The sequence below is a fragment of the Maniola hyperantus genome, chromosome 12 (genome assembly GCF_902806685.2).
Source record: "Maniola hyperantus chromosome 12, iAphHyp1.2, whole genome shotgun sequence".
In the NCBI taxonomy this organism is placed as follows: Eukaryota; Metazoa; Arthropoda; class Insecta; order Lepidoptera; family Nymphalidae; genus Maniola; species Maniola hyperantus.
In genome coordinates, this window is record NC_048547.1 from 11,168,770 (window position 1) to 11,185,907 (window position 17,138).

At 36.6% G+C, this 17,138-nt stretch overlaps 2 protein-coding genes across 2 annotated transcripts in view; both read left to right on the plus strand.

The window, feature by feature from the left end:
• Positions 1–427: 427 nt before the first annotated feature.
• LOC117987098 (putative malate dehydrogenase 1B) lies at positions 428–2,841 on the plus strand. The gene is made up of 4 exons (XM_069502037.1): positions 428–571; positions 1,053–1,603; positions 1,693–2,164; positions 2,718–2,841. The coding sequence occupies exons 1-4, from the start codon at positions 434–436 to the stop codon at positions 2,769–2,771; spliced, it is 1,215 nt and encodes a 404-aa protein (XP_069358138.1). The 5' UTR covers positions 428–433; the 3' UTR covers positions 2,772–2,841.
• A 487-nt stretch (positions 2,842–3,328) lies between these two features.
• The window catches only part of LOC117987085 (disintegrin and metalloproteinase domain-containing protein 10 homolog), a 201,599-nt gene continuing 187,789 nt past the window's right edge, over positions 3,329–17,138 (plus strand). The window contains exon 1 of the mRNA XM_034974032.2: positions 3,329–3,742. Coding sequence (XP_034829923.1) covers positions 3,637–3,742 — 106 coding nt within the window. The 5' untranslated portion in view covers positions 3,329–3,636. The remainder of the gene's footprint in view (positions 3,743–17,138) is intronic.

Below are 17,138 nucleotides of genomic sequence, written 5' to 3' on the forward strand. Positions count from 1 at the left end.
TAGCGAGCGTCAACCAAGCACATTCACAGGTGATTGCGATCGTGACATTGTAATTGTCATTCTACCGCAATTGAGGCGTCATCTTTAAAATAATGACTAAAATCGTACTTTTGATATGAAATTTGACACAAAAAGTTAAAATGGCTCGCGAGGAGTCATTTTTTATGGACTAAAACCGGTTGTCACTTAGAATAAATACCTGGGTTGTCATTTTAAACAAATAGTTCGAACTTTTTAGAAAAGCATTTCATCATAAAATTAATAACAGCTAACAGCTATAAAAAAACTAAGAACGTCACTGCTGACAATTTCTATCTGTTTAATTTTTTTAGAAATTTGCCTCAAAAACCTAAATATATTTAATTAATCTAAAGTTTAGGTTGTATTTTGTACTGTTATGAAATTTAAAACATAAGATAAAGGCGATTTCAATATGGGTATTCGCATTGTAATAGCTGGGGAATCACAATGCAATTTGTTCGCTGAAATTAGCTTGGTAGCAGATTACTTATCACAAAATTTACCTACATTTTGTTATGAACGTATTGAAAAACCAGTTTCAGAATGGAAGGTTGGTTCTTAAATTATGGATTACTAGATGACTTCGTACGCGTGGATGTAGGTTTTCTAAAAATCTAGTAGTATAGTAGTCTATGTCCGTTTCCGGCATGCAAGCTATCTCTGTACCTATATTATTATTATTTTATCATTATTTTGGATTTATTTTCTAACTTATTCCGTAATGTTGGTAATGTAGGGTACTTGTATCTATAAAATAAATGTTAACAGTATGTTGAGTAAAAAGTATCAGTAGTCATGAGTCATGACTACTGATACTTTTTATTCAATTGACAGTTTTGAACACCGCTGTTGAACTTTTGGTACCGAAAATTCTTATTATTGCGGATAAAATGTTAGATACTTGTAATCTCTTGTAATATTTGACGGCATTCAACTCAAAGGTTTTTATTGAGTATGACGAATGTGCAAATGTGAATATTTCTTTACTACTTTACGTACATACATTCCGTAAATATGTCTGGTAATTTTAGCCTTGGCTATCTAAAATAAATAAAAAAAACAAATGGCACCATATCGAATCGCCTGTTGTTTGGAAAGAGCTATTAATGGCTGGTAGTGTGCCAATTTACATAGGAGGAGCGAGTGAGTTTCTAGAATATGCACATTCCTACTATCAATTTGATGCATTCCTTGCACCAAAAAGATTCGATCACCTATCAGATTATTTTGGCCAATTTCAAAAGAAAATCAAACAGGAAGTTAAAACTGAAACGAGATTAAGTCTTACTAAACATATTGAAAGTGTTCGGAAAACCAGCTTCTCTATTTGTATTTGGGGTGCTGGAAATCCTTTAGCTATGTTTCTAATTTCTGGTCTTCTGGAGACATTTGACGAAATGAGCTTTAGTAAAATATACTTATTCGATGAACTATGCTCAGAAAGCTTAATGGATTTCATAGAAAATGAATGTAATTACGTAAGAACTGATTACTCAAGGAAAGTTGTTAAATATGTAGACAAGATTGGAGTTGCTCTTACAAATACAGATCTTTTGATATTATTAAGTTATGTAGCTTTTCGGTAAGTACAAATAGATGATTTTTTTTATTTAAACATTAATAAAGTTGTTACCTAGTTACAGGTTGTGTTTATATCAATTTCTTAAATAGGTCAACATATTCAGTTGGGGAATGGCTTTACAAGAATAAAAAACTCATGGAAAACATAGCAGTACAAATAAATGCTACAGCTTCAAGGAACATGTATGTTGTTATACCAAACGTTGGACCTGCTTGCTATAATGCAACTATTCTCGAAAATTCATTAAGAAAAATAAGCAAAAATAATATAGTCGTCGTTACATCAGATATAGGACTAGATATAGCACCAGTTGCTGCTGAAATAGCTGAAGTACCTTTAAGAAATATGTTTTGCCCGCCAGTTTGGGGATTTGTTGGTATAAACCATCTGGCTGATATCCATACAACATTCCATAAATACAATAGTTTTCATCCTTACGATAGATATGCAAAAGTTAGGAATTCTACTCTTTGTATTGGAACTATTACGCCAGAAATGCGGATAATGGAATACTTGATGTTTTTTGATGAAAGCTTGTGGAAAACGGTGGCTGACAGAAAAGTAAGTACCTATCTAGTATCTACTAGTAGATACGTAAAATCTTTATGTAAGTAATATTCAGAATAATTTACGATTTTAATCTACTACGCCCGCGGCATCATTCGCGTGGACTACACAAATTTAAAATCCCTATTTTACCCCCTTACGGGTTGATTTTCAAAAATCCTTTGTTAGCGAATGTCATAATACCTAGCTATCTGTAAACCTTCAGCCCAATGGTTTGGAACAGTGGTTTGAACTGTGCAATGTGCATTGGTAGATCAGTCAGTCAGCTTTTCCTTTTATATATTTAGATATATAGACACCATTATTTTTTTAGAGTGCAAAGCAGTTGGCGGACAGAAAGTTGTCTATAAATAAAACAGTTGCAGTTTTGAACTTGCTCAAAATATGGCTTTTTGACCCAAACCCAAAATACATAGTGTATTTGGGCATCAAATGTGATGGTAAATTAAATACCTTTTAAGATAATAACTATTAAATCCTTAATTTAGTTTTCTTCTTTAAACTGTTTTGAACTTAAGTGGGTAACTACTTAAATCAACCATTTTAGGATCTTTTGGACTTAATTTTGATGGATATTTTTCTCAACCTGCACACTTGGTAAATGGAGAATGGGGACCAGCAAGTCATTTTATGTTACCTAAAGATCCACAAATGAAAATTTCATATTTAGAACAAATGGCTAAAATTGTGATGAGTTTGAAGAGGACCGATTTACCACAACTCATTGAATATACTCCTTGTACTTGTAAAAGGAAACGGGATAATAAGAAATCTGTTGAACGGTAACAACTTACGAGTGTTTACATGTACCTACACCCACTAAGTATGTAGGTATTGTTTGTTGTGCAGGTTTACAGAATATTTTAATACATAACTATATAACTAGTTAGTTACCTACCTATTTTGTTATATTTTAATTTTTTAGATATTATTATTGTTACGACTGTTAAGAGAGACTGTAGAATGTTTAAAGTTATTGTTAAAAGGCTCTATAATGTAATCAACATTATGTCGATCTTATTTCTTTTAGATTAGTTTTTTTTTACTTTTGCAGTTCAGCGATCGTTTATTTAATCGATTTTCAATCGATACAAGTAACTTTCTGAACGTATTATACAAACGTCATTCAAACAGCACATCACTAATGTTTGACGACAACCGACCGAGACCGTACAGAAATGTCGCTAGTCGCGACTCGCGAGGGTCGTTGATAGTGAATGTAAATCGAGTTCAGCGGTGAAATGTTATGACGTGCAGCAACTGCCTTTGTTTCAATAACATTCGAATAGTTTTCCAAAAGGACCTTAGTTAACATAATGTAATATCAACGTGATATACATTAAAGTGTTCAAATTATGATTTTTTCCAAAGTATGATCGTCCCACGAAGAATTAGCATAGTTAGGTGTTCACATTGGTTATGTTCAGTGAATGTTGTGCCAATAATGAGATAGTGGAGTGTCTGTGATGCGGCTGTGGGACATGTGGGGGGTGCTGTGGACCCTTGAGGCCCTGGCGCAGCTCGCGGGGGTGATTTCGACGCCGTTGGAGCCCGCGCCACTGTCTCTGAGAGGTGAGAACGGACCTCTGTCCTCTTGCCTCCTACGCGCATTCTTGCCAATAACACTGGTCACTGCATGCGCTAAACCAAACTAAAATTGCATGTTGTATTCGTTCTTTGATTGTTGTTTCATTAGTCAAAAACATTTTTGTTTTTTGCTAGTTTCTTGTTAGTCTACTCCAACTTTGCTATAGCGGCAACTTTTGCATTAATGTTTTGATTTCAACTGGATTGGTCTAATACAAATCCAGAAGTAAATTGGCACAGTGAAACCGACATCTTTTCCAAAATTTTATCCTGGAAAATAAAAAGTTCCTACTGGATTTTTAAAACCTAAATACACACAGCCGAAACCGCAGCCATCATCTAGTTGTAAATAAGACATTGAAAAGCACCAACTTAATTGGTTTATTTTCAAGCTCATCTCAGTCCCTGCGTGCTCAGTTTCAAAGTCAAATCATTTATTTCAAAATATTGAAGTAGGTACTTATATATATATACTTTTTGTTAGTTTACTAGGCAAGGTAGGTGATGGTGAATGTTTACTTAAAACTAAAATTATAAAGGTTCAACCATTCCCTGGTCTAAGAAGAAGCCCACAACAAACTTAGCCGAATATCAATTTTTATTACCTTTTCACAATATAACTGAAAACTTATTCGAACTATCAAAACTTTTAGAGCTACTTATTCCCAAGCTTTCCTGTCATTTAAATTTTCATTTCACTGAGCTATAAAAATGAAATTAGTACTTCTACTGGGAGGTTATTTTTCATTCTCTATAGACAGACACACTGTTTTATTTTAACATAAATTGACTGTTAAAATTCAATAATACTTAACTCACATTCTTTGTGAAATGATTTTTAAATGTAAGTTTAAAAATATGTTTAAAAGTCATTAATTATTAGGATCACTTCGTTGTCTGTCTGTCCATCGAGTCTTTCAAGAAAACCTATAAGGTATTTCCCGTTGACCTAGAATCATGAAATGGTAGGTCTTATAGCACAAGTAAAAGAATAAATCCGAAAACTGTAAATTTATGCTTACAACAAATAATTAGTATTTTCAACTTTCAAAGTAAAATTACTATATGAAGTGGGGTATCATATGAAAGGGCTTTACCTGTAAATTCTCAAACATATTTTTATGCATAATAGTAAAAAAATACGACCAGTATGGTACCCTCCTGATATGATACCTGCGGAAGTCTGACTCGTACGTGGCAAGTTTTTGCCAAAAATTGTGAGTTGGCTGTTAACAATTCTTAACCATCAAAATGCTGTACAATGCATATTTGCTTCACTCGATGAAAGGGAGCCTTTTTAAATAGCACTATTGTGATGAATATTCTTAACTAACTGATGCCTATGATTTGGTTCTTATGGATTTACGTTTTATTAAAAATCCTTTGGGAAATCTTTTATTTTCTGAGACAAAATATTACAGCCCCAGGGGCCAGGATGTCAGCTCCTTGTCATTCATCAAGTTTGGTTTAATGGTGGTGTCAACAGAGACACTTTAATTTGAATAATACTAGCTGATGCCTACGACTTTGTCTTATTTAGACTTTTAAAATACTGTGGGAACTATTTCATTCTCCAGGATAAAAAATTTGCCTTTCTCACTCTTCACAGGTCTTTAACTATATACATGCAAAAAACACACTCATCTGTTGCTCCGTTGCAATATGATTGAAGGATTAACCAACAAACAAACACACTTTCGCATTTATAATATGGATAGTGATTAGTATGGAATGGAACAGACTTTGATCTATCTTTTTATTTACTTTAAGTAATTAATGGTACTGATTCTCAGCACAACAAAATTTTAGAGTGTTCGCATGCTCTTCTTACTAATGTAATATGAAAAGGACAGACACAGTTTGACAGTTTTAAATTTAATTTTTAGCTGGTTAATCCTGTGACTTTAGCGCACAGTTGCAGTGCACTAAAAGAGTCTTTAAATGTAAAGTTTTACTTTACTTTTTTAGCAATTTTAAAAAGTAAAAGATGCAGACACTCGAAATTTAGTTTAGAGAAAGACAACAGAATCGGCGCCATTAAGTAAGTAGTTAATTATAATTTTTATTTTGCTTTTTGCATGTTCTCACTATCAAATTGAAGCAAGGTCACTGGTGGTGTGAAGAAAGTAGTAATATGAAGCAAACACTGCACTAGCTTACAAGCCCCCAAATCCCTAGTAAATAGCTTGCAACTCTGGATCAAGTTGAAGCATAATTTAGAAAATTGAAACATAATAATAAAATTGAATATTGCACTGGAACCATGTCTCATTAACAACGAAATGACGTCATTTGACGTATATTGTAGTAAAAATATACCATCAGCTCGAAACTTCAGTCTAGTGCTGACGCCACTAAAATGGCGGCCATGGGCATTAGCAATTTGCCGGACTTATACCTTCTTGTACATATTTTCATTTTCATATGCATGTAAAGGGTTAATTTAATTTAAAACTTGATCAGAAAAATAAAAAACTCAACATGTGGAAAACCAGGAGAACTTATCTATAGTTAAGTAGGTAAATAGGTAAAATATATTGCAATGAAAAATGCAAATGTGGCACGTCAAAAGCAGGTTTTTTTATTTTTCTGGTCAGAAACTAAACTAACTCAAGGGAGCTTTAAATTGATGATTTTATTTGTTTTTCTCTTTACTTTGTCATGTTTATTAAAGATATTTTGGTGCATAAATCCATTTGTTTTATTAATTGCTAGCTTATGCTAGTGCTTTTTCTGCCAATATTGGTACCTTAAAAAAAAAGTGAATAATCACCTTCTGGCGTACTCCACGGTGGAGTGCGCCAGAAGGTGATTGTGTGGTGGAGGTGGAGATAATGCAGCCTTAGGTGGAGTCTCCACCTTAGGCTACATTATCTCCAGCGTCCTGTGATTGCAGTCAAGTGAAAGCCTATATACCTAGTTATTGAAAAATCCCAGTATGCTTTGCAATGAGATTCACGAGCCAGCTATTATAAGTTAATAACACTGTCAGCAACCTCACTCAAGTGCCAACAACAAGTGTACAAAAATTCAACTCAATCGAATGAACAATATGCGAACACATTGCTAATTAACAAAAAGACGGACAGAATAATAATTTGTTTGTTTGTTGTTACTGTTAAGTGATTTATTTATTACAGTGAAATTAAGTTATAAAATAAAAGCTTTTTGAGTTAAGCAGTTTTTCAAAATTTAAGAGTATTTTAATCATAGGTCTTAAGAGCCTAACACACTCGGACAAAGCACTTTGCAAACGTGTGACGGACATAACATGACCTGGCCAGATGGCCAGCGCTAACTGGCTTGACGACTTCTGTGGCTTTTCTTCTTCCATACAAAAGTCAAAAGATCTTGGCGCAATTTAAAAGAAAAAAATATAATATGTACCTCAGCAGTAATGTCATTAAGAAAAATATATTGGACGTAACAATTAACATTAATTAAATTTATTGGACGCATAGCTTATTTATTGGTCTCGCTATTGGACGTAATCCATACTAATATTATAAATGCGAAAGTGTGTCTGTCTGTCTGTCTGCCGAAATTTAGCATAGCGATAGCTTGCATCCCGGGGAAGGACATAGGCTACTATTTATCCCGAAAAATCAAAGAGTTCCCACGGGATTTTAGAAAAATCATCATCATCATTTAGTAATATAATAATTGTAACCATGTTGTAACAGTGTTTGTCGGCACTTGCAATGTGTAATACAGGATTAAGAGTGCTCTCCATGGTCGCTTCAATCAACATTTACGGGCGGGATATACCCAAGAGCGAGATGCATGAAGTGTGAACAACGCGAACCAACGATTGGTATTATGGTATTATGTTAATTTTTGCAAATTACTTTGTTAATATTTTTTAACAAACTAAAGACATTTGAATTTATAAGTAAAGTTTTTTGCAATTGTGTAGTTTTTTACATAAGTAGTTTATTTACGCACGAAGTCTCCTTAAAATTTGATTTAGAATAGAGATCTGTCATAACTAAGGCATAAATTTCAAAATAAATATATTTTTTACTAAATTTTATATATATATATATATATATATATATATATATATATGTATAGTTTGAGGGCTTAGACACTGGAGAGATAAATCAATATCCGGCTTAGTTTTAGATCTAGAACAACAAGTTATAGAAAATTAGACGTAATATGTTAGAGAAGCGCGTAAGAAGACCAACCTTAAGGACAGGCAATCAATTATACGTATGTTACTTAGCGAAAGTCGACCGCAAATCCATACAAATTGCTCCCGAGAAACGATAATCTGGCAGCCGTACGCCGGTCAGGTCGAGGAATCTATCGTAGTATTGCCTATCGATATACTATCGATAGTCTGTGGATAGTTAAGGCAATAGTAACTACTGCAACGTGTCAATACTATGTCATAGTGCTTTACGGTCAATATCATTGATGTTGGCAATGCTACCAATAGTATTGGCGCGTGGCAATACTGCCGATCAGAACTATCGATATCCTGAATAGTTTCGAGGTCAACTATCGATAATCAAGCTATCGATAGTTGTAAACCCCTAATCTATCCCACAAGCAAAACGCATTAGTTCATGCTACGCGTCGGATTTCACTCTCTTTTGATCGGACTACATAGGTATTCAGGGTTAAATTCGATCAGGGATTGTGGGTTACTCATTTGTGATGGTTGATTTGTCGTTTTGATTAGGACATTGGAAGGTCGAAAATTAAAATGGATGTTTATTTCCTTTTGCTAGAGTACTGTCTCGTCTCGTAATGTGTGATTAGCGCCGTAGGACTATACTTTTAAGGGTTAGTGCTCTTAGCGACTTGCAAGACATAGCAAGCGCCCGGGGCGTGCGAACTGCATACTGTAAAGACAAAATGTTTGGCACTTCACGGAATGAATTACTTAATACAACAAGCGCCCGCCTCGCACCATTTCAACATGGGGTTATTCAACGGCGGATCAACAAATTTTGAATAGCCGGCAACACATTGGCGGTACGTCTGCTGCTGAAAATGTCTATGAGCGGTGATGATCACTTAACATCAGGTGACCCGCCTGCTTGTTTGTTCGCTATTTTATATAAAAAGAAGATAGGTAGGTAAAATACTTTATTGCACATAAGGTAGAAAATACATGAAATATATATATATCTTAGAACTTAAAACTACGTATGCAAAGGCGGCCTTATGCCTAGCCAATGGGTTCGAATATTTTACTTAGCGAAGGTTGACCACAAATCCGCACAAATTACTTGGAGAGACGATAATCTGCCATCATCCCGACCAAGTCGGGGGTCGAAAATTCCATTCCAATGACGCGATAGTTCACGCTACGCGCTGGAATGTCCTCATTTGTATTTAATCGGATGGCACAGAGAATTTTTGGAATTGAATTAGTTTACGAATTTCGTTGGGCATTGGACATATTGGATGCCCCGAAAAGGCAAAGAACTCAAGGAGACTGGAAAGCGCCGCGGCGACGACGTTCGACTTTAGCAGTGTTTTTTTTAAATAAAAATAGCGGGCAAACTAGCAGGCGAGTCACCTGTGATGAGTTATGGCAATCGGGGTATGAAGAGAGGGACGCCCTGCACACCCGCACATCACCCGCGCTATCTCGGCGTCCCCACCCCGATTGCCATCTCGACCTATACCTACATACAAATCAGCCCCCCAATTGTGTAAGAATAACCATTTCATGGCTATCGCAATCGTCAAGAATTCTGCCCTTTGATTGGCTGTGAAAAAATGTAAACAGCGAATCAACCAATCAAAGGGCAGAATTTCTTGACGATTGCGATAGCCATGAAATGGTTATTCTTACACAATTGTCAGCCCCCCAATTGTGTAAGAATAACCATTTCATGGCTATCGCAATCGTCAAGAAATTCTGCCCTTTGATTGGCTGTGAAAAAATGTAAACAGCGAATCAACCAATCAAAGGGCAGAATTTCTTGACGATTGCGATAGCCATGAAATGGTTATTCTTACACAATCGGGGGGCAGGTAATTAAAAGTTATGGTGGAATAAAGAAACTCATATAATATTACATACACACCTAAAACGAACCCTGAAAATATTACACTCCTTTTGTTGAGTAAAAAACACGTAAATCCGTTGCTTTGTTGCTAAGTGATTGAACGACAAATCAATCCTAATAATATTATAAATGTGATAGTGTGGATGTTTGGATGTTTGGATGTTTGTTACTCAATCACGCAAAAACTACTGGACAGATTTGGCTGAAATTTGGAATGGAAATAGATTATACCTTGGATTAACACATAGGCTACTTTTTATCCCGGAAAATCAAAGAGTTCCCGCGGGATTTTGAAAAACGTAAATCCACGCGGACGAAGTCGCGGGCATCAGCTAGTAAACAAATATACCTATACATTTCGCAGTTAAACTAAGTATAGGTATTGAGCGATGAGTGAAATTGGGCAGATGCAAATGACCGGTCGAAGTAGCTGTACTGGCGAGCCTGCGCCTGCGTCGATACACAGTAGACGGAGGCTGTGAGGCGCCCAGCGCGCGCCATTGTCCCGTTAGCTGGACGCTTGTTATGCAACTGATGTAGCCGTGATCATCGCAATGCCACGCGCATACAATCAACTCGGCAATTAGATCGCTTATAGAATAATGACTCTTCATATTGAATCCTCAATCAACGGACTAAAATCTTGAAGGTTCGTAGGTTCAAACTATCGTCGTAGATTATGAGGGTATAGGGTAAAAAGTTAACTACTAGTAGTATGTCTTACTGTCATTTAATCCATATCCATGCTAATATTATAAATGCGAATGTGTGTCTATCTGTCTGCTATCCGCTAGCTTTTCCACGGCCCATCAGTTTTACTAATTTTGAAGAAATTAATTAGTACTTCATTATTATACATTCCGGAAACGGATATACCTAGGCTACTTTTTATCCCGAAAAATTTAGAGTTCCCACGGAATTTTTGGAAACCTAAATTCATGCGGTCGAAGTGGCAATGATCAGCTTTAGTGTCGATATAAAACTGTCAATGAGTAAGAAGGCTTTACATACAAATGGTCCTTATGTACTATTTCAATGGTTTGACAATGTAAGCCTAGTAGGTACTTTAAAAAGTAAGCTATGAATTCAGAACCTCCTCCTTTTTTGGAAGTTGGCTAAAAAAGTTGATAGAATGTATCAAGTAGTTACCAAATGAACTACAAACTGTGTGGGCTGACACGTTCTCGAAACCGGAATAATATAGGTACTTACTACTTACCATAAAACTTAATTCGAGGCGTCTTTGAAGAAATATGGTTGGTTAAGTAAGTACAGTACGTGACCGAAAGTTATGTACATCGGCCTTTAGAATGACATTTCGGCTTTGTAGAGTGTTGTCTCTGTCACTCATACCTATATGACGTTTTGTTGGTCTCAACGACAGGGACAGCGCTATACAAATCTGCTATCTCCTTCTAAAGTTCGATGTACATTACTTTAGGCCGCCTACTGTAGGCACTGTAGGTTGTGTAACTATTAGAAATGTATTACCTATGTACCCACTAGCTTTTGCTCGCGGCTTTGCTTGCGTGGTAAATAAAGTAAATAAGCTAAAAACTTGGCCTTGAATGACACAGGATTTGGAGGAAAATTTGAAGCTGTGATAGCCGCCGCTTAAGACGTCGTCGGCCTCCTAGTCCGGGGTTTGATCCTGGGCACCTCGTAACTTTTTTTCCGATACAAGTTAGCTCTTGACTGCAATTTCACCTAGTGGTCAGTGACGATATAATCTAAAATGGAAGCGGGCTAACCTGGAAGGAGTATGGCAGTTTTTTTATTAAACCCATACACCTTTGGTTTCTACACGGCATCTTACCGGAACGCTAAAACGCTTGACGGCACGGCTTTGCCGGTAGGGTGGTAACTAGCCACGGCCGAAGCTTCACACCAGACCAGACTAGTTAAAAATTATAAAATTCTAAAACCCTGCCGGGAATCGAACCCGGGACCTCCCACTAATAAAACCACAGCGCTTACCACTGTGCCAGGGAGGTCCTCAAAACTTTTCGGAGTTCGGTCCGTTCGAAGCAATTGAATATCACTTGCTTTAACCGTACGGTGAAGGAAAGCTGCAAGCCTGAGAGTTCTCTCTTATGTTTCCAAAGGTGTGAAGTCTGCCAATACGCATTGGGCCAGCGTGATAGACTATAGCTAAACCCTTCTCATTCTGAGAGCAGACCTGTGATCAATAGTAAGCCAGCAATTGGTTAATAATGATAATGATGACAGAATTAAGTTACAGTACGCGGCCGAAAGTAATTAATGTACATCGACGCTTAGAAGGAGATAGCAAATTTGTAGAGCGTTGCCCCTGTCGTTGAGACCGACAAATCATACGGGTATGAGTGACGGAGACAACGCTCTACGAAGCCGGAATGTCATTATATACGTTTCCATATAATTAAGTACGTTTCTTAAAAATTGCTAGTCATTGTTATCACCCAGCCTGGTGTTAAATCAAAGTAAAATTATTTATTCTTGCAACAAGCTAACTAATCCTGACGGCGAAGGTCAGAATATGACTCGTTGCTGCGTAATAAAATCCAATCCAAATCCTATTTATTTAGTTTAAACCCGATTTCAACAAAGTAACAAACTAAAGCAAATTTAACGATTATTTTATCACATTCTAGGGCTTCTGGTAGCTAAATCTCATGCACCTTAATATATCTGATATATTTCAATATATTTATGTCTTAGTTAGTTTTGGTAAAAAATAAGTAAATATAGAACGTAGGTAGGACTAACGCATATCTGAGCTTACCGGTTAATTTGTTTAAAATAATTACCAGTTACCAGCCACTGAGATTTTCGTCTCAGTCATTTGTATGGGATTACGTTACAGAGAGAGCGCTATACTAACTTCTTTCCGTGAATAGAGTATACTTAGTCTAGCTCTAGTCCATTCTCAGATTGGTCAGTAGAGAAACTGAACTCAAGGCGCTAGCGGCTAGACCGATGGCTGTGGGATACACGTCTAGCAAAATCTCACGAAAGGTTCCCGTTCCGTCATTTCTCACCACGGAATATTGTTTGGAGCCAGTTTGATCATGCGTTCGTGATCGAGACCGTGTCTGATAGATACAATGCCCCTATCGGTGCAGATACTTTTTAGGGTTCCGTTGTCAAATAAGTAATAGTTTTTAAAAACCCCTTTCTCTCTATCTCCTGCGCTGGCGCTGGTTGAAAAAAAATTGTGTACCTACGCACCTCTAACTTTTAGGAGTTATGTATGTTTTACGCAATTAAATATACATGGCAATCTACCGGAAAGCTAAATTGCTTGCGGTACGGCTTTGCCGGTAGGGTGGTAACTAGCCACGGCTATGTAGACCACCAGACCAGACCAGTGTCAATTTTAGAAATTATAAATTACGAAACATTCCCTGCCGGAAATCGTAGCCGGGACATCGTTGTAAGCCCATAACGCTCACCACTGCGCTGAGGAGATCGTCAAAAAGCCGGCGATGCGTTGATCATGATGAACAAAGAATTTACGTCAACTATTGGTATGACTCTACGAGTAACCGACATAGCTCACCGGGTTGCATAGCTGAAGTGGCAATGGGCAGGGCACATAGTTCGTACAACCGATAGACGTCGGGGTCCCAAGGTGCTGGAATGGCGACCTCGCACCGGAAGACGCAGCGTTGGAAGACCCACTCCCACAAGGTGGACGGACGACATCTGACGAGTCGCAGGGAGCCGTTGGATTTAGGGGCCCAAGGCCGTGGCGTGTGGAACTCCCTACAAGAGACCTATGTCCAGCAGTGGATGTCTATCGATTGATGTTGATGATTGGAATGCCTACTGAACCCTTTCCAATCCGTGTCCCGATACGAACTTGACCGGTTTTTGTATAGGTTGTTTAGAATGCAGTGTAGTGAGTCGGCCCCTCGATTGCGAGCGTTACGCATTTCCATGTAATTGAATCATAATAATCACGTGGGGGAGAGACGGACCGCGATTCCTGTTTGCTATTCGCACGTATCACAAGTTGTACCAGCTTACTGATTCGCTAAAAAAAGTCACACAAAAGTATAGAAAAGAGGACTACAAAAAAGAACTGAACAGTGATAGACGTGTAGCTAATCGGCCTAGCATACAGGATGAGGTCGAGATATCTAGTCTTACAGAGGAATGGGGGTAATGGCCCTGGATAATACGCTTAACCGGACCTCGCAGTAAATTGACCTGGAAAAAGTGGGAAAAAAGATTTTCAAATCGCTTTTAAAGCCCACCGAGAAAGCTTTTGAAATCCACCGAGGATTAACGTTATTCGCGCAGAGTAAGGGATTATTTTTGCATGTTTTTCTGAAATACACTTAGCTTCATGCTGTGATTTTTTTTCTTTTTTTCCAACGAAATGGAAAGTTTTGACATCGTTTTAAAAACGATAAACCAAAAAAAAAAACATTACGTGTTTAGAAATTTAGAAGTTATGGTGCAATAAAAAAAAACTCGTTGAGGTTTTAGATTTAATTTAATTTATTTTAGTTTTAATTTAATGTATATAATAGAATAATCTTTTTAAATCCATAGTGTATTAAATAAATACAATAAATGTTAATTTATATTTAAAAAATCTCGTATGTACCATCGATGGTATGTACCTACATATTAGGTACATGAACTCTGAAAACAACAGAGCTTCTTGCTGGTTCTTCTCGGTAGGAAAGGCATTTCGAACCAGTGGTAGGTCAACGATTCAAAGGTTTATTTGAATAAAAAATATCTTTATTTTAATAACACTCCCTTTTTGGGTAGTCGTAGTCGTGTAAAAAGTACAAAGCGCACCCAAGTCTAGACAGCGGCGTCACAAAACCTCGCCATCTCTTCGTCAATTAAAAATAACTCAAGAAAAGGGCCCTTATTAGAAAAAATAAATGGAGCACAAAGTTCTGAAGATCCCGAATCAAATAAACGTGATCGCAGTAAAAGAAATAAGTACCCAAGTTGTTTGATGTTGGTCGGCTTTGTTCTTGTAACGAGCCCAGCCGTCACTTGAAGATGGCATTTTCACTTTGTATATTAAAGGTTTTCAGGTAAGGCCTTAAAAGCTTTAGATAAAACCAAAATGTTCACTTAGTGTTTTCTTTTTCTGGGTTTTGTACCCGAATGGTGCCAACAATGGGACCCTATCATTAAGCCTCCGTTGTCTGTCCGTTCGTCTGTCTGTTAGTGGGCTCTATCTCGTGTACCGTAATAGGTAGAGAGTTGAAATTTTCACAGAATGTGTATTTTTATTGCTGCCATAACAACATATTATATACCTAATAAAAATTTAAAAATGGCCTCCATGAAAATTTAAAAAGATTAAAAAGTGTTATTTCTTGCACGACGGTACGTGCATAAAATAATCCAACATCCTACTGTACACCATCCTACTATACAATTACAGTAATAATCTTGACAAAAACACATAGATTTCCGTTAATATTTTTCTATTTTTGGCAACTGTAAATTCAAATTATTTTGTTGTGATTTGGGTTTATCATGATTTTTAAATTTTTTTTCTTCTGTAACAAGACTACGCAAGACTGGGTCTAAAACTGGACGGTCCAAAACCAAAATGGTGTGTTAGTTTGTGGTTTGATTTAAATGTTTGACTCAAATAAAATAAGCATTCCTAATTAATCATTTAAGTTATCTCTATCTAATAGCAACGAGCACAAAATATTATAAATTTTCCCGGAAATAATGAAGACGACCCAATAGTACGAGGAGCTAACATTTAAGGAAATACTTAAGTAAGTAATTAAATATAACTACTTTAATATTAAGTATGTTTCATTATAAAATTTAGAACAAATTTGAAATGTCGGAAACATGAAGTAACACAGCAGAACTACTGGTGGTAAACCTCCAAGGTTATCGTCGTGCCTCTTAATAGCAAAAAGACTAATTTTATTGTTGTTAAAGCTAAAAACAATATGCTGTAAGTAAATCTTGATAAGGCGTGGGTAAACGGCATAATGAGATTACGACATCCACTCAATGATGGGAATGTTGCGACAGGTTGGCCACGATTGTGTGTCGGATATAATGACTGTTTCACACAAAGCTGCCTTTTTTGTTTTATTTGATAGCGTAATAGACGCCGATTCCGATACGACAATATGGAAATTGATTAACTACTGAGTTTTTGATGTAGAGGTTTTGATGATTCAATTCTTTATTATGGTTCGGATGAGATAAGTTGATGAACAAAATCAATAAGGCGGATGTTACAGTACCCAAAAAAGTGATCGCACGGTGCTATCGTATCGAATGGGATGTCAAATTAAAAAGGAGAAAATTATTTATATTTACTATAAACATAGTACCTACAGTATTACATAGACAGAAGAACAATTTTACTAAGTAGGTATATTTCAGCGTTTATTTTATTTTATTTTATTAAGAAGAGTAGTCGGGTGTTAGTTTCGAAATTTATCTTTGAACCAAATAATCAAATTGGGTATCATTATACACTTTTTGATTGTCAAATTGTGGAATTTGTAAGATATTAATGTAATGGTGACAATTAGGTAATTACGTTAACTTTAAACTAAAGCTGTGGGGTTCCAAACGCGCCCGGGTCGTAGGAGCCCACAACACACAGCCGGGTATTCTTTTTTTATTATCACCACTTCACAAAATCATGTTAAATTACAGAATCATATCAAAGGCTATGTAAGTGTAGATTCAGCTTTACTGGAGTATTTAGTGGTGGCAAGTTAGGTACGTCAAAGATTTATTAAGTATTTAAGTTCTATCACAATAGCGTGCGGCGTGTGGTCTGTCAACCGAGGATTTGTCTGTTATTCTGTGTATAGTTTATACCTACTCGGGGATGTACGGGTTTTTTTTACGAGTAGGTACTAGCTATACCGTCTATACAGCGTGTTTGATAAATTATATAAGATGACATAATGAGGTATAGTACGCGGCAGAAAATAATATACATCGACCTTTAGAAGGAGATAGCGGATTTGTAGAGCATTGTCTCTGTCGTTGAGACCGACAAAACGTCCCCACGCGATTTTACCAAAATTACGGAATTGTTTATGAAAAAGGATGACTTCGAGATTTCACCGGACACTCGTCGTCAGATAAATAAGTGAATCTTTTATCTTCTGCCTCGGGTCTGGAGTACGGATCTCAGCGTCGAGATTAATTTCAGTACTTAAGGTTAAGGTAGTTGTCCCACCGCGGAAGAGGAAGCGACTAGCTATCGACTATTTTCACGCTAAATAAGCATAATATACCTATACTCGAATTATGATAACGTGTCAGTAAAAATAAATATATTAATAGTTGATCGCTGACTGTGCCGGCGAAAACTCTCTGTCCACTAGTTTGTCATA